The sequence below is a fragment of the Melozone crissalis genome, unplaced genomic scaffold (assembly GCF_028551555.1).
Source record: "Melozone crissalis strain CALT ecotype California unplaced genomic scaffold, PUWL_Pcris_2 ptg000042l_1, whole genome shotgun sequence".
Lineage (NCBI taxonomy): Eukaryota > Metazoa > Chordata > Aves > Passeriformes > Passerellidae > Melozone > Melozone crissalis.
The window spans coordinates 32,252,615-32,274,808 of record NW_026535820.1 but is presented as its reverse complement, the minus strand read 5'-3'; the positions used below and the strand labels follow the sequence as shown (position 1 = coordinate 32,274,808).

Below are 22,194 nucleotides of genomic sequence, written 5' to 3'. Positions count from 1 at the left end.
AAGGATGATCTATAAGTCAGCTCTAGGTTGGTCATCTGTTCTTGCGTGCTAACAAAACTCATGTCTCAGAGCTTGCCTGAGCTCAGTCTCCCAGCAGCCCTTCTCTGGTTACAGACTAACAAATTGCTCTGTCTCTCCTGTATTGCACTACTATCTAAGGTACTCCGGAAGATTCAATTGGATATGGTCTGTGTTTCTTTCTCAGATGAGGAAATCCATTAGCTGCAGTGGATGTAGAGTTTTTACCTGCATAAAAAATAAAAGTGGTCAATTAAGCCTTTTTAACTGTCTATTTAACTAAATCCAAGTTGAATAAAAAGATGGTGCTGAACCAAAATCAGCACTTCCTTGCCTCTTTTTCCTTTCCTGTCTCTGACAGTGCCCTGTTTAGGGGTCCTCCTTTGAATGTAAAGTGCAGTAGTCTCACTATAATGCTTCAGTCATCCAAATTGTAAAGTTATGTTTGGAATCTCTTTATTATTCATGCCTGGAGACTTCTACAGGAGTAGGAAACCTATAAATTATGGGAATGCTAATTGAAATTTGCAAAGTGCAGGGGAGTTTATAGTTCTTTCTGCCTTGCTGCATCCCACTCTTCCAGTGCATTGATGCTGCAAGTGTGGGTACTGGTGTGACTTTGGCTATCAAAATCAGAAAAATACCTCCCATGAATGTTTTCTCCCTCCACACTCCCTAATTCTTCCCATCACTCCCCGCTCAAAAAGCTGTAGATGACTGTAAGGAAATTAGTGTATGTTACAGATGGAAGAATAAGGTAGTAGTGAATGGTAATCCAGATTTAAATATGGAGAGGGTGCCACCAGCAGTCAGTCGAAGGAAGTAAAGTGAAATAAAAAGAGTTGTAGATAGCTCTGAAATTGTCTTATTCCTCAAAAGTAAAAGTTAAGAATGCTTAATAGCCCAGTATCTTTCTTCTAAGTATGGAAAGTCACTTTATTTTTTTTTTTCCTTCTAGGTGAAACAATTGCACAGCTTACAGATGTGGCTAGCTTGGATCATCCAGAATCTGACAGCCACATAACAATCTTTACGGACAAAACGGGTGTGGTGAAAGCTGCAAGGTTGTTGCTTTCTTCTGTCACAAAGGTGTTGGTGTTAGCAGACAGAATTGTTATTAAGCAAATTATAACTTCCAGGAACAAGGTATTGTAGCTTCTTTTCTGTTCTGTTTAACTAACACCTGTATTCAGTGCAAAAGACTGGTGGTAAATGTGATATTGTCATTGTCTCTCTAGAGTAATTATAAAATAAAGAGATAAAATGAATGTCTTGCACATACTTGTTTACTTAGCAGGTATCTGAAAAGGGATGGCTCTCAGTCAGTAGGATTAAAATAACAATTTTCATTGATTCTGCATTTTATGTCAGCCACATTGCTTTATTCACTTACTGTGTTGGAGAAGATGCTGTGTTACTGCTTATTTAACTTTAAATTTGCTGTGAGGGGAAAAGTGTGTCTGTTGATAAAATGGTCAATAAATCATCTGCTTGCTAATGACAGGATGTTTGTTCTGTCAGGATCAAGACAAGGAGAGCTTTATGGGATCTAGGCAAAAAACTGTGAGGAATGCACATAAATGTCTGTGCTAGTGAAGTGAGATTTACAGATGAAAAGGTTTTTGTGCAGTTTAACTTAGGTCTTGAAACTTAGGATGAAACTACCTGGTTGGTTTAAATAATTCTATGAAGGCCCATTTAACCTCAAATATAATCTGTTTCATTCAGTGCAGACTTCACTGTCCTGCCTGTAGGATATTCTTCCATTTTTTTCTTCACAATGTGCTAAAACAAAAATAGAAAAATCCTCTATTTGAAAAATGAGAACCTGATAAGGCCTGGGGGTTTCCATTAATTCTGAACTTGTAATCCAGAGCACTGCCCCTCTTTCCACTTCCTTTGTCCCATTTTACTTTCCAGACCCACTGGACTCTGTTTTGCAGCACGTAGATCCAAGGCACTTAGCTCAGTCCAGGATTCAAAACCAGTGAAATTACCTGCTTCTCTCTGGCTTTAGACTTGTCAGCACTGATCTGCTGTCTTTATGCTCATTTCTTCTCCCAGCGGCTGATTCAGTTGGCAGCAGTGTTATCAATATCAGTTTGCTGATGTTCCTTGCAGCGTTGGTCTTTTTTTGCACTGAAGACCAGAATGGTGCATTTAATACCTTTTGCTGCTTTTCTCCTGTCGTCTGCAGCCATGCAGTAATCCTAATTAATTTACCTTTCCAAAAGTGGCAGGTTTAGGCTATGGAGCAACTGTGCAAATACACATATCATGAAAAGGGTAAGGAAGGATATATCCTTTCATGACCAGCCTAGGTTTCTAGTAATTTTAAGTATGTATGAAAACATTGTCGTATACACACCAATGTGAATATAGTAAGCACAGATGCAGCATTTAATTTTGAAAGCATTTCAAGCAATCTCATAGTCCCAAGTGTATCTGATTCTGACTGCCGTAGGCACAGAATCATAAAATATCCTGAGTTGAAGGGGCCCAAGTCCAACTCCTGGCCCTGCACAGGACACCCCAAGAGTAACACCATGTGTCCAAGAGCACTGTCCAAATGCTTCTTGTCAGGTTTGGTGCTGTGACCACTTCCCTGGGGATCCTGTTCCAGTGCCCAACCACCCTCTGGGTGAAGAACTTTTTCCTGATAGCCGATCTAAAACTCCCCAGATAAAACTTCAGGCCATTCCCTCAGGTCCTGTCACAGAAGAGATCAGTGCCTGCTGCTCCTTGTCCCCTCACAAGAAAGTTGTAACTGCAATGAGGTCTCCCCTCAGTCTCCTCCTGAACAGAACAGGTGATCTCAGCTGCTCCTCATACAGCTTCCCCTTAAGGCCCTTCACGATCTTCATAGCCCTCATTTGGACACTCTCTAATGGTTCAATATCCCTCTTATACTGGCACCCAGACCTGTCCCCAGCACTGGAGGTGAGGCTGCCCCAGTGCAGAGCAGAGTGGGACAATCCCCTCCCTTGCCCAGCTGTCAGTGCTGTGCTGGTGCCCCCCAGGACACAGCTGATCTTTGGGATCTCCTGGGTTTTACTGCATTCTCCTTTCTGTGTATAGTGCACATCTGGGAAAGTCTGCTTTTGTCTGTGGTACCAGTAGAGCAATTCACATCTACAGAACCAGATCAAATAAAAAGTGTTTTATACAGGCCTAATATTTACATATGCCGTAATTTTTTAGAATACATTCCCAAAAAGTGTGTCAGACACCACTATGATGGATAGCAAAGAGGTTCTTCGTGTAGGAGACATGGTGGTAGAGGGATAATATGGGCAGGGATTGAAGAAGTGCACACAAATACCCTGAGACAGTGTAGTGTAATATGGCAAAGAGGATGGAAAAGTACTGAGGATCATCAGCACTGCCAACTGGAGAAGATTCTGGCTTCTTGAAGTGCATCACTGTTCCAGAAGATCTCAGCTCCATTTTTATCTTAGAGACTGAATGCCCAATGTTAAACTTCTATTGCCTTTTTTTTTTACTGCCTATTTCTGAACACCTTTTTTTCCCCCCATTGTCATAGTCTTCCTCATGTGAATAAAGAGTCAGTCAAGGGCTAAGGATAGAAGAACAGATGAGTGGTTGGACATCCAATCTCTCGGACAAATGAAGTGATCGAGATCTTCCAGAATGGTGATCTGTTCCAGAATCCAGCCTCTGGCTGATTATCCCCAGTGATCCTGTTCCTGCTTCCACGTTCTCTGCACCATATATGCTGTCCTTGTGTTCTTGGATTGCATTCATTTTCTTCCATACCTGCCCACATCTTTCCTACCTTACAAAATCAGTTTCATTGTCCAACAGGCTTAGTCACTGCATCGGTGAGCTTAAGGTTTTGCTCCACTCACTGTCACCAATCAGGTCAGGAGAGCCAGAACAATAAGCAGGGAAGTGACAGATAGTGGGGGAGTTGCTGCATTGTTCATTTTGGATCAAAATATGGATGTGCCCTGAGGTGATGTCAGCCTGCCACTGCTGTTTGCAAGGCGACATTCATCCTGCAGCAGTAGCTGTGCAATACCTAGTGCTAATTTAGATGTTAATAAGAGCTTAAAGCCTTGGGTTTTTTTGCATTTTTTAACCTTTTAATTCATAGATGTGTCTTCATTACTACCTGCATGTTTCTTGTTGAAAAAGCTTTAAAACGAAAAATTATGAAGACGTCACAGATATTGTACATTGTATCAGCATCTTGAATAAGCTTTAGACAAATTTAGAGCTGTCTATGCAGTTTTTTGGAATGTCAGCTCTGCCTGGAATGTCTCGAATTATTTCATGTAATGGAAATGCGTGTGCTTTCACTGTAATTTTTATTTGACAAGAAATTTGTCATGAGAGAAACACAGAAAACTGTAACAGACTTGTTTGCAACCAAGGTCAGACTCATAAAGTACTACATTTGATTAAACCTAGAATGGTTGGGCATCATTAATATTTCTTTTTATCTGTTCTTTGAAGATAAAGTGCTTAGCTTTTTCGTTTTCCTATTTTATCCACATTTACTTTTCTACATCCTCACTTTCCCAGTCCTGTGGTACTCTCCTTCTTCCACTCCCATGATGCTATTTTCACATCTTTATGCATCTTCCTTCCAAGTCCTTTGCACTCCAGCCTTTGTCATATATCAACAACCCAATCAGGAAAACTCCTCCTTTCTGCAGCCTTTGTGGAGCTGATTGCCCAACATAATATACTCAGACAGATTGCTGCAGTCTAATATTGCTTGATAAAGCTGTGAATTCCACACCAGTCGCAGTGGGACATTTGCTTTACTGAGGTTACAGCTGAGATTGAGTGGCTGCTCTCCCACAAACAAATGGGCACTTCTAGAAGAGTTTGCCAGGGTTGCAGGGAAGGGGGAGTTTGTCAAAATCAGGTGGGTACACTGTTTTTGTAGTTGTGGGGAGATACTTTTGGCATAGAAAAGGAAAAATCAGTTGAAGTTTCTCCCTTTCAAGTACAGTCTGTTAAATTTTCATGTGGTGTTTTATCTCCAGTCTGAAAGACAATACAGAACTGCTTTGAGTGTTTCCCTTCTGAAGACATTTAGTGGATTTGAAAGATCACTTTGAGATTAGCAAGTATATGTCCAACCTGAAAAATGCAGATGTTAATTTCTGTTATAATCCATAATGTAGTGACTTCACAGGATACCTTCAGTAATCAGTAATTTATAAGCTCTGTGATAGTCTTTCTGAACATTTAAAAAAATGCTGATTTTATATGCTTTTATGTATCTTGAGTAAGAACTTGGTACAACTTGGGTTTATTTAGTTCTTTGTTTTACATGCACCTAATAGAAATCTCCAGAGTTAGAGTAGGTTGTTATGGAAAGTACAGAACTATGTATTCACTTATTTTTAACTTTTTTATTCAGTTTTGTTGAATTTTGTTGCCTTTTTTTTTTAATATGCAGAGTGACCGAAACACATCTGTGTAACTGTGATTTTAGACTTTAAAAGTGAGGCATCTGAAATGGAAAGTTACAACACAGGGGTATCATCTGCACTTTTTACTGTCCTAATAAATTTAAAACCACATTTTTTCCTGAATCTGGAAGCTGAATCCATCAATACTATTACTCTTCATGAGAAGCATGGAAAATATTTTTTGAGGGCTGACAACAAATGACTCGCTTTGAGTGCAGCATGATAATTAACTTACATTTGATTTCTGGCTGGTAAATTATTAATGCTTAAATAGTGACAAAATATATACATTTTAAACTACACATAATAGTACTGTGAATAATAGTACTGCTGGTTCAATGATAGTGTTTTTTGTTCTCGATAATGTACTTATTTTCCCTTATCTTGCAGGTTCTTGCAACAATGGAACAACTAGAAAAAGTCAGTAGTTTCCAGGAGTTTGTACAGATATTCAGCCAGTTTGGGAATGAAATGGTGGAGTTTGCCCATTTAACTGGAGATAGGCAAAATGTAAGTATTAGTAAGGAGTTTTAAGAGATGTTGCACACTATCATCTTCATCTTGTTATCAGGAAGGTGTGGGTTCTTCTGGGATGATAAAAGAAAACAAAACAATTGCTGGTGTCCTCTCTGTGGAACCTGCCCACTCCTTGCTCCACCCAAAACATGTCTTTTCATTTTAAAGCTCAGCCTGAGAAATATGGCTGCATTGTTTGCCCTGCATGTCTTCCAGAAGCCTGGGTGTGTGTTATATTCATTGTCTTTTGGCTTCAGTCACTTTCTTTTGGCTCTAACCTTTCTGGCTCATTACTCTGGTAGAGAGTTTGTCTGTTGTTATTGGACAGAAATATTTGATGTTTGCGTGTAGTGAAAGGACTTCATTATCTTAAAAAACTCCAAAGGGATTCTAATAAAGCATCTGCTTGGTGGCTTGCTAGAGTTTGGTTATTATTATTATTATTATTATTATTATTATTAACCTTTCTAGGTTTAAGTTGAAACCTTCTTATGTTAGGGCAATGAATTTTAGTTCTCATAGGCAGCTACTCTTTCAAAGCCTTTCATTCATACTGGAAGCTTTTTTCCCCACTACTTCCATGTAAATTTAAGGGTTTGCTGAGGCTAAAGACTTCTGCTGTGAGCTCTGGTTGCTTTCCCTTGATAAACCAATCCTCTGTTCAAAGCTAAACCAGGGTTTGGTGTTAATATACAGAGTCCCTAATATCCATCCAAATTCAGAAATCTGCTTGTATAAACAAATTGGCCAGCATCATGTGTTTCCTTTTACTGTTGATGTGTGCATGCTTGGTGTCAAAGAACTGGGAAACCTACTTAAAATTAAAGGAAATACCTGCTTAGAAGTGAACACTTTTTTTTCTCTGAAGTATTTTTTCCCTGAAGCAGTTGGCCCTTTGAAAGAGAAACATGCATTAATTAGGAAGTCATAGTCACTTTTCAACTGCATTCACTTTTCAACTGGATTTTCAGTGTTAAGTGGTCTTCTGCTGTCCCCTCCTTGCCTACTTGACTCTTTTGGCAAGAGTGCTACATTACCACTTTTTCAGTTGTGTCAGGATTTTCTTGATGTGCTCAGTTTACAGTGTGTAGGCTGCTATGTGGCACTACTGGTTTTATGGAGAGGAGGCATTCCCTCGCAGAATTTTTAAGTGTGCCATAAATTCTTAAGTGCCATCAGATTTATCAGTGTGTAATGTCAGAATTTCAGAAATGAACTGTCTTCTTGTTTCATAGTTTTATTGATTTGGTTTTTAATGTGATTTTGATCTTAAAGATTTTCAGTAGTTGCTAAATACAGACATTATAAAAATGTCAAAACAGGCTGCTGCTGTGATTTATCTGGGTGTTTTTGTTAATCCGGGGTATATTAGGATTAATTACATCTTGTAAAGCTTCAGCTCATCCCATTCAGTTGCCTGTTTGACACCCAGCACTCAGCTGTCCTTGTGAGCAGTGAGAAGAGGGTAGCTGTAGCTTTCTAAGTTCTTTCCCTTGTTAGACCCTCTTGCATATTGAGGGATTCATGTCTTGCCCTCTTCCCCCACATCCTGGTTTGGAGTCTAAATTCTTCTGTTTTGATGAACTTTGCTGGGGGTATAGTTCAGTTTTGCAAATGCATCCATCTTTCCCTGGAAAGTTCTTGATAAGTTTCTGTACTCAGAGCAGAGGAATACCAAGGAATTGCTTTTTCAGCCTGTTAAGACTTTTTTTATTACTGGTATGTAGCAAATATAACACTGAAGTAGAGAAAAGATTTAGTTTACATTCCTCCACTGCAGTGTAATGAAAATCAGGTGTTCTCTGTTTCTGCCTTACCCTCCCCTCCATTTCAGAAAATACTTCTTGTCAGCTATTCTTTTCACCTCATTTTTCTGTTTTATGAATAATGCCTTATGATAAAGGTATCAAAATTAGCAACAGTTTACATAACATGCTCTATATCTTGGAGATCTTCCTTCTTTGAAATCTGAGTTGAATAGAGCCAAGAATAAATGTATAAATTGAAGTCTGTCTGAAAAGTAAGTTCTGGATCATGACTTAGGCTGGAAATAGCAGTTATCACAAATTAGAAAGCTTTTTCACAACCATTCACCTGCAAGAGTTCTGTTTCCAGTCTCACAAGTTAATATTTTAGATACTGTGTAATATTTGGGTCTTTTTTTTTTTTTTTTTTTTTGTGTTTAGGATTTGAAAGATGAGAAGAAAAAGGCTAGAATGGCAGCATCTAGGGCTGTTCTTGAGAAGTGCACTATGATGCTCCTGACTGCTTCAAAGGTGAGTGAGTTTGTGCACCCTTAACAACTTGGCTAAATCACAAAGCATGGCATCTGCCAGGAGAGCTGACTCTCCTCTCTCACTCTCTCACTTCAGATTTCATGCTAAAGGAGGGTATAAGTGTAAAGAATGAAGAAAGAAAACCTCTGTATTCTGAGTAACAGTGTGAATTCAACAGCAGTTTAACAAAGAATTCCGTATTTTAAAATAATTTTCTAGACTTGCCTTAGCAGGAAGCATTCATTTCAATATCCTGCATGTGTACTCTTTCATAATAGTTACTGTGCTTTCTTTAAAAAGACTTGTCTGAGGCACCCAGACTGTGAATCTGCTCGTATTAACAAAGATGGAGTTTTTCATCGGATGAGACTAGCTTTGGAACAGGTGATAGAAATTGTAACTGACTCTAGACCAAATGGAGAAAGTGAAATGGCCCCCATCAGCATATATTCTGGCATCAAAGAATTCAAGGTAAGAGTAGAAATAATATTGTTTTCTACAGCCAGTAAAGTACCTCTTAACTAGGATTTTGTGGGGGAAAAAGTGGTTTTAGATTTGAAATCATGGAGCTGCATCCCTTCAGAGGTGTTGACTTAAATAACTGTTCCAAAATGTTAAAGAACCTGTTAAGAGGTGACTATAATTTAATTGTCATTGCCAAAACACACCTCTCCTTCTGAATCAGTTTGCATTCAGAACTCTAATATGTTGTTGAGGTGATGATATTGAGTAAACTGAAGTATCAGAATCTGCTCAGACCTCCATTAAAATAGTTGTTGTTTGAGAATTCTTGCTTTTTAAGTGTTAATGTTTTTAAAACTGCACACAAAAATATTCTTACAAACATTTAAATGAGCAAACTGTCATTTAAAAGAAATGTTCTGAATTGAAATTGTAGCTCAATGGACTTTTTTCCTCATAAAGGCTTTTCTAAATTTCATACTCCATTAAGAACAGTTAATGAGCAGCCATGGCTTACTGCTTTTGAGTGTGTCACTTTGATTCAATTTATTTGTTTATCCATTTCCCCTCTTTGAATTTCCACTGAAGTTTTTTGAGAGTGCCCCAAAGTATTAAATTTGCTACATAAACATTTTTAGAAAACTACTCAAAATGGATTACATGGATGTGGAAGGATCAAACAAAATTGGAGCATATATTTAATTTCTGAAACTTCCTGAACTTAGAAACTTTTTATTGACAGCAGTAGAACAATGATGTATTTGCTGTTATTCCTGATAAGGAATACAATAATATATTTGCTGCTATTCCTGATAAGAGGCTACTAATCTGCCGGTTGTATTATCACTTTTAAGAAACATCCCAAACCCCAAACTGCAAGTCTGGACACAAGGAAATTGTTGGATTACTTTGAACATAAGGGAGTAATTTTAAAAAGCATTAAGGAGAAAAATAAAATGTAAAATGATAGATCTGCTTTCTGCATTTGCGTCACAACTAAATCACATAAATTCTCAAGGAAATGATGTGCTTCTTTTTCAGAATAAGGTGGAAGGTCTCCGTGAGAATCTTTATTTTCTCTCAAAAGAGAACCTTTCAACAATGCTGGAAGTTATCCTGGAACACACAGAAGACTTCACAGACTCTGCCTATACCAGTCATGAGCACAGAGAGCACATTTTGGAGCTGTCTAAACAAGCTAAAATGGAACTAGAGCAGCTGGTTTCAGTGTGGATGCAAGCTGTAAGAGCTTTTTAGCAAAGTAAATCTTTTCATCTCTACTTTGAAAAGAAATTTTGAATGCAGTCTTTCTTCTGGTCTAGGAAGAGAGAACTGGGTGTATTCCTCACAGTGGGAGCTGATCAAGGAAGCCACAGTTTGTTCTGTGCTTTTGCAGCTTCCATATGTTCTGTCCTCCCCCTACTCAGTGGTATTGCTTCATTGATTCTTTGACGGCTAAATTAGGCTACTGATGGCAGTAGACTAATTTTAATGAAGATGAGAGTGTAAACAAGGCAGTGAACAGAAGTATCACTGCACAGTCTTAAATAGTGAAGTCTTTTGGTGGAGTAGCTCAGAGATTTCAATTGTCTTGATCCCATGGCTGTGACCACAGTTTTCTTTCTTGTTTTCAACTGAAACAGTTGAACTATTGGAAAGGGAAACATTGTAAAAAATTGCCCGAGTTTTTAATATTATGGAAAGAGAAGAGAAACAATAAGGCTATTTTTGTTTGTCCTTTTTTACGTTATTTAAAAGATGGTAGCTTTTAGAAAAGAATCATGTTAAACCTGCCTCTATCACTTGTCTTATTTGTTCCTTGAAAATTATAGAAGATACATGCAAGAGGGGGATACATACAAGCAAAGCAAAGATGGAAAATGCAGCTTCTGGTTTTGATGCTGCTTTGCTTTCAGCCTTGCTCCTGGGGATATGTGTAGCACAAAGTCTTATCAACACTCTGAAATAAGGCAGATGTGTCCTGGTATAGGATATTTACTTAACTGAGTGTGTCTTATGAGAAAGCATTTTTGTTCCTTTTTTCCTCTTTGAATCAGGTACTGCTGTCAGGTGTTTTTAATGCAGTAGTGTAGTTTGAAGGGCATATAAATCTTACTGATAATACAGAATATTGTTAGGACAAACAAGACACATAGAGAATATCAATTTTATAGACTCCCTTAACTATAAGAGCTAAACCTGTGTTTAGCTTGGTGTTGTTGGTTAGCCCTGGTAGGCAGCTGTGCAAACACTGCTCAGCAATAACTAACACTGTGTTGTCAGCACTGCCTTTATCACAAATCTGAAGCAGCAGCATGCCAGATTTGTAAAGAGAGTTAATTCTATCCCAGCCAAAACCAGGATACGTGGTTATTTCTTAGTTCTATTACTGGTGGAAAATAATCACCTGTAAATAATTTACAGGCTACATTTCAAGATACAGAAATGAGAGCCTAGTTCAAGATTATGCATATGTATGATCTGTGAAAATAGTTGGACGTGCACATGTGTGCTTATGCATTAAGAATTTTCATTAATAAATAACCCAGCCTAGTTGTGACTAAAGACACAGCAGCAGGTAAAATAATAACAGCTCACTGAGGTGGATATTTGGTTTCAGCTCAACAGTTTCATTGCAAGGTGAATGTTCTGGAGAACCAATCTTATAACTCAATATAAAACATTTGGTATAACATTTTTAGGTACCACTTTATTTTAAAAATATGTTTATATTTAAAAAAAAAAGCCTTAAATGCTTGTTTTACTTTAGGATGGTCAGGTAGATGATTTCTGGCAGATGTCAAGGAAACCCTTTTCCTGAAAAAAGCTCAGTGAGGTTTAGAAATAAATTCCTGTTGAACACAAGCAGTCAATCAGATTGCCTCACAATTGGTTTTAGATTTAATTTGGTGATAAATGTTTCTATAAAAGAATTTCTCTAGTAGAATATAGACAGGCTGCATAAGTGAGACATTTCATCTAGAAAGAAAAGGCTGTCTTCTAAAGCTTCTTGAACTAATGACATATGATGTCAAGGTGGAGTTTGCTGGGTTTTTTGTGTAATGTCTTGTTGGTCTCTTCCTTTGCTTTGTAGCAAAACCAAAAGACAAAGGATCTCATGGAAGATTTGGAAGTAGCCATTTTAAAAACATGCCAGTGCATGAATGAACTGAAAAGAGAGGTAAGTGCAGCTTAAGCAAGATAAGGTGAATAAAAGTTTGAATTTCATACTTTTCATAATGAGGTTGTAAAATAGAATCCTGTACCCAAGAAGACTGTTGCCTGCTAATAGACAAGAGTATCCAAATCAGAATTAGGTCATGGATCTAGCTACATCATCTTTGTCCTTACTGATCAGAAATCTGTTGGCTGCATAGGTTCACTGCTAACCCAAAAAAGTGTTTTTGGAAGCAAGTACCGTGTATGTAATCATTATTTTAAATGTAAAGGCAAACTTCCTTTGGGGATGCATACATCACTGTTTGCAAATACATTTTCTTCTAGTGTGTGCCTAAATTAATAAATTATATTTGCAGTTTATTTGTATTTAACTGTTCCTATTGATTTCCTTAACAGAAATATGTTATGACAGTGCCTTATACTCAGGGTTTTTTTCTCAGCAGTTGTCAGCTGTGTGTGTGTCTGTAGTAAATCATTGTTCTTTTCCTAAGTGCAAGTATGCTGAGGTCAGCTTGCATACACACATGGAATAGCTGCCTCATATGATCCATGGGATGGACTGCACTTGCTGCTCAGGGTCTTCACCCTTCCTAGTGGGGATAGCATTGCTGCCTTGTCTGTTCCACAGAATTGAAGCAAATACAGAATCTGATTTCTGGCAGCTTCCTAAATATTTGCACATGATTCAGCTATCTTTTCAACTGCTTCAAATTGCTGTTCTTTTAAGCAGAGGGAGGAATGAAGATTAAGAACAGCAAGTTTCAACACAGAGCAGTGCAAAGATGTTAGAGAAGTGTGGTGAACTTGCTTGGGCTGAGCTGTCAGCTGCTGTAACTGGAAAATCTCAACTGCTGAAAAAATCATGCTCCCCTTTTTTACCATAGGCAGAATAAGAAATTTTGCCTTCTGGACTATAGTTCCTGCAGCTGCTCTGAAGATCTGAACAGTGCTTTCAATCTGTTTCAGTTCAGTTGCACTTCTGCTGTTAAGCAGAGTGTTGGGCTCCAGAAAGTGGAGGATAGATAATTTTTGCACTTTGATTATGTGCTGGTTTGTAATTTGGTCACCATTATGGAGAAAATAGGCAGCAGAGCTTTTCCAAAGTGGCCTTCACTTTGGGATGTGAGCACTTCACAGTGCTGTGAGATTATCCTTTTTGAATAACATTGTTCCCAGGTGCTGCATGAGGTGGAAGAGTTCCCAGTCAAATTAGGATGTGACTATTTAATTGCATAGATCATAAAGCCACAGGTGGCTGGAATATGTTGTGTGAAAGAAAGGATTCATGCTCTTAGAAGTAAGTTCAGAGAATTAAGTTGTTTTTGTTGTTCTCTGTGTAGTGATTGAATTGATCCCAGCGTGGCCCTGCTTCTGTACGTGCCTGAAGGCTCTCCTGTCGGTCTGACTTGGGGTGCCACAGTGTATCAGTCAGGATTTCTACTGGTTAAATTCAAATACTGTGACTATAATTAAAATGTTTTTGAGAGCCTGAGTGGCTGAGAACAAAAGACAGCCTTGTTAAAGTAGTTAACTCTCTGTCTTTTTATGGAAGAAACAGAAGTTGTGTTTCTTTCTTGAGATGATTTTACCACTAATGATCAGAGACAGCATTAAGTAGAAGTATATTTCTATTTTGGATCAGGATGAAAAGAATCTCTAATGAAAAGGTGATCTCTGTGTAGTCTACATATAAATGAGAATTGCCAGTTCCTACTCCAGCATTACAAGCCTTTCAGATATCCTTTCTTCAGAGTTGACTTCATTTCTGGGATTAGTGATTTGTGCTAATTTTTAATGCCATATGAGCAATGTTATATAAATAGTTTATAACAGGTTGTCATAGCTCGTTTTTCCCCCTCTAAAAAACAATTGCAGCAGGTTTTGAGGCAACAATTCAGTTGTCTTGTCCTTTATGAAATTAAAAAACAAATCCAGAAGAACCTAATTCTAGATATACAGGAAGTACTGCCAGAGGAAGGGGGTAAAAATGGAATCCAGTGAATTAAAAACCCCAACATACCATTCCAGTAAAAACTCTTCTGTATGGAGTGAGTTCCAAGCTCATCACATTCACAAGAGCTGGAAAAATACTCCCTTTTGAACACCAAGTATGTTCTGTACTCAGTCTAGGCTAGCAAAGTGAGTGCAGTATTACAAGACTCACAGTAGTCCTATGAGCATATTCTGCTGTTTCTAAAGAGGTTGCTGTTTACCTTAAGGTAACCTAGTTACTAGAACTAGCAGCAGCTGTCACTGATTCTGTTTTCAACCAGGGTCCTTCACAGTACAGTGTCTGAGTGTGTGTCTGGATTTAGAGATGTGTTTAAATGAGAAGCTTCTCCTTGCTTGTTGGGAGTGTAGGGAGATTGAGACTCCTTCAAGACCCATCTCCTTGTGGGAAAGGTGCTTTATACTTCCCTAAGTCTCTGTCACAAGCTGATTATATTCAAGCTGTTCTTTGCATCACTGATAATTCTAATTTCTAATATATTATGAATTCAGTTTCGTGTGGCTTCAGTCTGATTTACACAGTTCAATGTGTGTTCTTTAGGAGAAGTGGGATGGCCATTGTGCTTTCCTTCTGCTGAGCTTGGTGACCCACAGATTCATGCACCTGGTTTTTCCTCAGGTGTAACATAATCAGAAAGCAGTGGTGTGATAACCCAGCTGCTGTTTTGTTTCTCTCCATATTTGGTTGTGAAGTTGTTTTTTCTTGTTTGTGGGGAGAGTTTTTTGGCTTTTTATTTTTTTTTTATTGCAGTGGATTTTATCTTTGAATAGTAATTGAAAAACTAAAACTCCAGATGATAAGCAAGCATTATAGGAGCTTTCATGCCAGTGAAGTTTTTCCTTCTTGAAAAATTAATCTGTCTCTTAAGCTTGTTTGACTTGGTATTGAATAGATTCTTTTTTCTGTTTCATTGTTTATCTCTTCTTCTTTTAATGCTATTCAAGGTCCACAGTGCAGCAACATCTCTGGCAGCAGATCTTCTGAAATACCATACAGATCATATGGTTCTCAAAGCATTAAAAATCACGGGAGTAGAAGGAAATCTTGAAGCTGTAGCAGAATATACTTGCAAGCTATCAGAGCAGAAAGAACAGCTTGTTGAGGTGAGTTCACACCTGCTTTCATTGTATAGAAAACCTAGAAAATGAGTGGCTGGATTTGCATCAATCTGTGTTCTTTAGGAGGGCTTTGGTCTGTGTTTTTTCAGTTTTATTTTATTTTCCTAGTATGCTGTTGAATTTTGGATTGTTCTTGTCAGGGTCTGAGCCAGATACGTCACTGTGGCATGCAGGTGTTGTAGAAGGGATTTACACTTGTGCCCAGTTCTCCTCATGAACCTAGACTCAATCTGTATGTAGACATTTGGCCTAAAATATTAAGGAAAAAAGTAAGTTTCTAGGTCCAAGAGGAAATTATCACCCCTTTCTTTCAAGCACTAGGCATCCAGCAATAGCTGAATCCTGGTATACAAGAATGCTGGAGATACACAGTTAAGTTTCTTAATCAGTGAGTTTGATTTTTTAAAGATTATTCAAGAGGGCCGCTGAAAATCTTCCTCCTTTGTGACAATTGTGCAGTGTGTGGAGGTGATGTCAGCCACATGTATTTTGTTGCTGTCTCTCTCAGATGAGCAGAGGCACCTGTGCCAGCAGGAGACATACAAATATAGATCACTTTGATCTGAAATATGGTGATGCCAGCAGCTGTACTTGCTTCGTATCCAATACTCACTTCTAAAATATTATGCTATGCAGGGCTTGAGGATTCCTCCCAGAACTATGAATATGCAGAAACAACACCCTTGAACTTCCAGGACTGGCAAAACAATGCTTTGAATTTTTAATTTCAACTTTAATGTCTCCTTGATCTGTGGCTATTTAGTGTTCTAGTGAGACATCAATTTTTTTTTTTTCAGGCATAACGAGAAGGTTAAATAGTGTTGTGTGTGAGACCTTGCAGCATATCTGATGATGTGCAATAAGTTTCATATGTGCTGTCTCTGACTTACAAATTCCTTTTGATCTGAAAACTTCCATGTTCCTTTCAACCCAAAGTTCACTCTTAATCTTCCTAAAAAAAAGCTGAAGGATAAAGTATTACTTCCCTAAACTAATTTGGCACTGATTTGCTCAAAGATAATTTAGTCCATTGGATGATGATGAAAACCTAAATTTTCCACATGGTTGCTTATTGCTGAATAAGCCTGTTCTTATTTATTCTACAGTTTTTCCAAGTTCTGTATGTGTGTTCACCTTCAGTTTTATTCAGACATAAATATGTGAAATTGTTTTTGTTTTACTTTAGTTATTAAGACTTTCCTTTCTGTTAATGGTTTTTTCCACACCTTTAAAGTCAGGATTTAGCCCCATTTTTATTATTAATTCTCCCTGAGTAGCACCCAGCTGTGCAGTCCCCGGTAAATATTTGAACGGGCAATCAATAACTTTGTGTTTGTTTGTACACCTTATTTTTGTATGTACACCTTTTCTCACTACTAATAGATGCACATTTTTTACAATTCTTTTAATTTTTTTCAAATAATTCAGATGTGTCGCTTACTGAGGCATGTTTCTGGAACTGAGCCCCTTGAGATAACTTGCATACATGCAGAGGATACCTTTCAGGTCACTGGCCCACAGGTATGTTCAGCTTTTAGCTGGCCTCTTCTGCTACACATAAATCAATAAAAATTACTTGTGTGAATTTTTAGGAGACCTAATGTTTACCTGTTCAAAGCATTGATTTCTAAGAAGGAATTTTGTTCTGTGCTGAGTGGGAGCTAAAAGAATGCACAAGGAAGGTCATCAAGCCTGCAATTGTCAGATGGATACGCTACGAAGACGCAATAGTAGCAGTTTAATTCTGTGTTTTGCCTGGGGAGGCATTTGTGAATTCATGTGGAACACTATGTACTAGGACTTACAGGAGCAAATGCTTTGTTCTTCGTCCAGATAATTTCTGCTGCAGAAACTCTGGCATTACATCCATCTAGCAAGATTGCAAAAGAAAATCTTGAGGTGTTCTGTGAGGCCTGGGAGTCTCAACTGAGTGACATGTCTCTGTTGCTAAGAGAAATCAATGATGTGTTTGAAGGAAGAAGAGGTAAGAAGGCTGTGTAGAAATAGGAAAATGTAACTTCAAATCTAAGAATTTTAAGTGTGATTTAGCAAATTCTGTTTTCTTAAGAGTGGAGTGCAGTAAACAGTTCCACATCCTGTGGGATCTAGGTAGTAATACACAAATATATTGGGTTTGTATAGATATCAAATCAGGCTGCTTATTGGATTTTTTCAAAATAAAGCAACCAAATATTTAAAGGCCTGATTTACTATAAGATTAAGCTAGTAAGATTAGCTATGTTTAATTTTCTGCACTGGGATTAGTTTTAGCAAATCAAATGGAACTGTTCAAAGGACACAAAAGTGTTTGACACAGCTCTTTGCCAGCAGTGTCCAAATACAAGGGGTGGTAAGGCTTTCACCCACCCCTTGTTTTGTCTTGGACATATCATCAATTCATGACAGTCAAGATACAACTTGAATTGTGACATGTTTAATTAATGTCCTGTATTTGTAGAAAATACATATATACAGATATGTTCTATACTGTCAGCTTGCCTTGTATTCACTTCATAATGTAGTGAATGTAGTTATTTGATTTTTAAACTGCTGTCCTTTCTCCTGGATGGAATTTCTGACGACTCTGCACAATCTTGGGATATTTTCTCTGGTTGGTAAGTTTATTGGTATTTGTACAACATGTAGAAGAAAAGCTTGGAACCTTAAGGAAAAAAAATTCTGTGTCTACTTTTAGCATAGGGTAACTTTCCTTTAAAATGGAAGACATTTTGGTTTTTATTTTTATACCACATAATTTTCTTTCAGATTATTTCTTTAGTGTAGCCTGTCACACTTATAGCTATGTCTTTGTTTCAGTCTTTAGGGTATAATTGCATACAGATAGAATGTAATATATAATAATACTGAATGTCTTGTATTTTTAAGAAAATTGCTCAGGTTCGAAAGCTTAGATTTAGCTAAATATGGGCACTTAATTTTTTGTATCTAAGATACAGAAAATGTAAATCCTTATTCAGGTTAGATGACACTTTATCAATGATACAATACTTCATCTTGCTGTTGAGACCTCTCTTCATTTGCAGACTTGATTTTGTAGTTTGAATTTCTGTTCTTGATTATTTGTGTAAGCAGTTCTTTACTGCTAGCATTTTGAGCACAGTAGCAACCAATCACGGGGTGTAACATCTTAAATTGTTGTTGCTGGTTGGTGAATGAGTGTGTGCCTGGGCCTCAAGACTTGTAAAAAGAAAACATATGTTGAAATTCTGAGTGGGTTTACAATAATTGTGTGTACTTCAGGTTATTGGCAGTTTGGGACTTCTGAGAAAAGCATGATTGTTATCCCAGCTGTTCTTCCACCTTATTCTGAAATACCACATAAAAATGTGCAGAGAGCCTGTTTATGAGCCTTTTAACTTTCAGCAGATTTTTTGTTTGTTTTGGGAGCCAGGGTCAAATTCGCTTTCCTTAAAGAGAATATTTTATAACATGAAACTCAAATTATGCTATTGTAAATTTGTTAGAATAAATTTGGAATCTTTAGGAATTTGGAATCTACTGATCATGCGGTATCTGATTTTTTTCATATTCATACAATGGTCTAGCAAGGTTGAATGATAACCTTTTTATATATTTATGTCTGTCTGTGTGTGTGTGTGCATACACATATATATATAGATATTACTGTATTTAAAAATGATAGGATGAGAATCATACAGCCACAGCAAAGCATATCCTTGGCTCTCCAAACAAATTGTTCTTGATGTCAGATGCCCAGCCTCCTCTGTAGTTCATAACTTTCTCTTGGGGTTGCTGATGGCAGATAACACATTTTCCATAAGTGGTATTTTCCACTTTATTTAAAGCATCATTTCACAAGGGCAGCCCAGTGTCCTTGCTTAAAGGAGGGAAAGCAGAATGGGTAGGTGTTGCTGAGCAGGTTGGAGGCCATCATGAGTGATGCAGTGAAGACTTCTCATTTGGCATAACCACCCAAGTGTGTTCTTGTTAGTGGCTCTCATTTCCTCAGTCTTTCTTTCAGCATAAAGTGTTCTGATCCCACCACTGGTAAGATACTGAGCATTGCCTGTGTTCTCTCTGTGGCCTCGGGTGTGTTAGATCTTGTATTGTCAAAACACTGTTAAGAAATCTCTATTTCCCTTGTCATATGACCCAGACCTCCCTCTGAATCTGGATTGTTTCATAGGTGCCACCAATTATGTCCTTAGAAGTAATTTGATCTCTTATATCCACCTGTCTTCCACAAAGTTTTCCTCTGTATTGTGGGCTAATCTGGTTTTGTTTGTTTGTTTTCTCTTGTTGGACTTCAGAGTGACTCTTGTCATTAAAAAAAAAGGGAGAGGAAAAATCCTCACCTGAGCACCCCCACCTTTTTTCTACCAGGAAATACTCTGAAATTACTTTGCCACTTCCAACATTTTTTTTCTCCAAGAAAACACACCTGGTGATCCAGTAAATAAATGAAACTAACATATTTACTTGCTAAGAGATTATAGGAGTGGCATTCACAAAACTTTTGCCTCCAAACACAATGGAGTTGTCACAATATTTGATAAGGCTTTATTCTTCTTGTAATTCATTATACTTGTCTTAATGTTGAGGTTGGTAAAAGTGTCTTTATTTTACAGACTAAAACGTATCAAGTGCTTTATTCATAGTAAAATTGTGACTGTATGTAAGAAGAGATAGAATTACAGTAAGAGGTATATTTTTTTTTTCTCCTCAGTTTAAAATCTTGTATTTTTGTACTACCAATTTAAATGTTTGGCTTTGTTAGAGAGTTCAGAATACAGCTTAAGATGCAAAAATTGAATGGTGACTAAATGTGCTGGACACATCAAATAAAAGAAGCATTTTTCGGATTACACTAGATTCACATTGTTTATACTCATTTCTTTATTCTCACAAGCGATTGCATAGCTCCTTTATCCAGTGGGGTTTTTTTTTCATAACATAAAATGAGGTATTTCTCATGCTGAGATCCCAAATGCACATGGGAGGAGCTGGATTTAACTTGAAAGCGAAGCAATATTTTACTCAATTTTAATGAAATTATACCAGAACATGCCCAAATTGAAAAGGGCTTCTCCAGGGTAGCAGGATTCACAGGCACGATGGGAGGTGGGGGAGGTTGGTGAGCACAGCATAGCCCAGTAATCTTCATTTGTATTTGGGAAATATTCCTGTGCTGTGCAGAACTGTACAGCAAGGTAGAGTTGTCCTTCTTTGCTCAATCCTAAACCACTTTTTAATCCAGTGGTGAGGAGGCCTGTTCTCCACAGTGTTGGTGTGTCCAGGCTGGGATGAGGAGGGTGGCAGGCTCCTCAGGAGGATAACCCTTCTCCCCTGCCAGGCATGGGAAGTTTGATTCTGCCCACAGAGGGATTGTTTGGTTCATTTCCATTTGGTGCTTAACTCTGAGGCTCTTGCACTTTCAGATGAACCACCTGACAAAAGTACCTTTCATCAATCCAAGCTGCTGGATGTCAGCCAAGCTCTTTTTTCTAATGTTTTGGTTTGAACATGGTGGAGAAGAATGTAAATAAATGATCTTCTGGTTTGCTTCCTTGTAACTGGGCTTACAAGGCAGCAAAGAAGTGAGAGAATGGTTTCTGAAGATAACATACTTCTCTGCTCTCCTCTTTTGTTTTGCCCACGTGATTTGAGAGGAGTTGAATGACCATGAGATTTCTGAAGGGCTGTAGGTGATGAATAGGTGATACAGATCAGAATTAGGAGGCTCAGATTCCAGGAAGAAGAGTGAAGCAGGCATGCTGCCATACTCTCAGAAAAGAAGTGACGTCAAAAGTGGGAATTGAAAGTTGAAATAGGAATATTATGGAGGGAAAACCAGGACTGGAACTAGTAGAAAGCAGAAAATTGGAAGACAGAGAATGAAATAATGAAAATTAATTTTAAGTGAAAAAAAATTAAAAAGGAAAAACATGTTTAAGAAAACACATTGGGAAAAACACAGGCAGAGTAAAATAAAAAGAAGACCATCATGTGGTGAAAAGCCTCTTGAAATAATAGCAAAGATCTGACACACAAACTAAGGAAATTAAATACCTAAAAAATTACATATGTATATTCTGTTAATGGAATCAAATAAAAGTTCTCTGATTACACTGATGGAATTAAGTATTTTCTGAATTAAGTACGATTTTTCTCTGACCTGAGTTGATCTGCTTCTTTGAAAGGTCTTGGTTTCTGTGGGTCCAGTGAAGTGTGTTTTTTGTGTGTGTATTTTGTGATCCTTAGAGGTTTTGACAATGTTCAAGAAATAAGTAGTTAGATCTTTCTTCTTTTTGAACAGGGTGAGCAATGAAACCCTGATAAGGTAAATAATGAGAATTAGTAGAAGAGCAAAGGCAATTTTTATTTTCTTCTGTTTGCCACCACTTTCCATTTGGTTTCCATTAATTCTGAATGCCTGCCTTGTGTGTGCAAGTACTGTGTCATTGCAGTGAGCATTTTTATTCCATTTGTTATGTCAAAGCTTTCAGTGTTTGAACTTTTTAACAAGACACAACATGTTTTTACATAGCTCCAAGGAGATCTTTTATGCTGCAGCATTTAAAATTGCAAGTTCCCTTTTGTTCTTGGTATGTCTTACATGCCCTTTAGCTGATGTTTTGATGTATAGGATGTTGTAAATGACTTCTCATAATTTGTATTGGTCTTTAGGGGAGAAGTCTTGCTTGGATACATGCTAGGGCAATTAGTATCCGAATAACACTGCAATCTGAAAAAAAAAATGGTTATGCAGCTTGTGCCCTGTTAGCTCATTCATCTTTTGCAAAACTGCACAGGGGAAGGAAAAAGTGATCTTAGGAAGGAAGGTTCCATTTTTCCTATTTTTCAAGAGGATTGAAGGACACTTGTTGGCGTCCTAAAATTGTAGGAGTCAGTTGCCTAGATACAGAGATTTTGATCTTCCTGTTGTGTCAGGAGATAAAGGGCATGCTTTCAAAAAATCCTGAATGCACAAAAGAACTGTCTTCTGAGGACTCAGAATGGAACTTCTCTAGGAGCTGATGCAAGAGGAGGAATTAGCAAGTGTAGTAACTGAATCTATTGTAATGAATGCAAGTCTTTGTAGACTATTATATCTTCTGGTAATTGAAACTCTAATCTTAGGCTGTTAGCCCAGGCAGTGTTTCTTCTTGAAAATAAAGTCT

The 22,194-nt window shown here is 37.7% G+C and overlaps 1 protein-coding gene across 1 annotated transcript in view; it reads left to right on the top strand.

Moving 5' to 3' along the window:
* CTNNAL1 (catenin alpha like 1) overlaps nucleotides 1-22,194 on the top strand; it is a 56,087-nt gene that overhangs the window by 26,277 nt on the left and 7,616 nt on the right. The window contains exons 3-11 of the mRNA XM_054284556.1: nucleotides 977-1,164; nucleotides 5,859-5,978; nucleotides 8,171-8,260; nucleotides 8,561-8,731; nucleotides 9,764-9,964; nucleotides 11,817-11,903; nucleotides 14,858-15,016; nucleotides 16,460-16,552; nucleotides 16,865-17,015. Coding sequence (XP_054140531.1) covers nucleotides 977-1,164; nucleotides 5,859-5,978; nucleotides 8,171-8,260; nucleotides 8,561-8,731; nucleotides 9,764-9,964; nucleotides 11,817-11,903; nucleotides 14,858-15,016; nucleotides 16,460-16,552; nucleotides 16,865-17,015 — 1,260 coding nt within the window. The remainder of the gene's footprint in view (nucleotides 1-976; nucleotides 1,165-5,858; nucleotides 5,979-8,170; nucleotides 8,261-8,560; nucleotides 8,732-9,763; nucleotides 9,965-11,816; nucleotides 11,904-14,857; nucleotides 15,017-16,459; nucleotides 16,553-16,864; nucleotides 17,016-22,194) is intronic.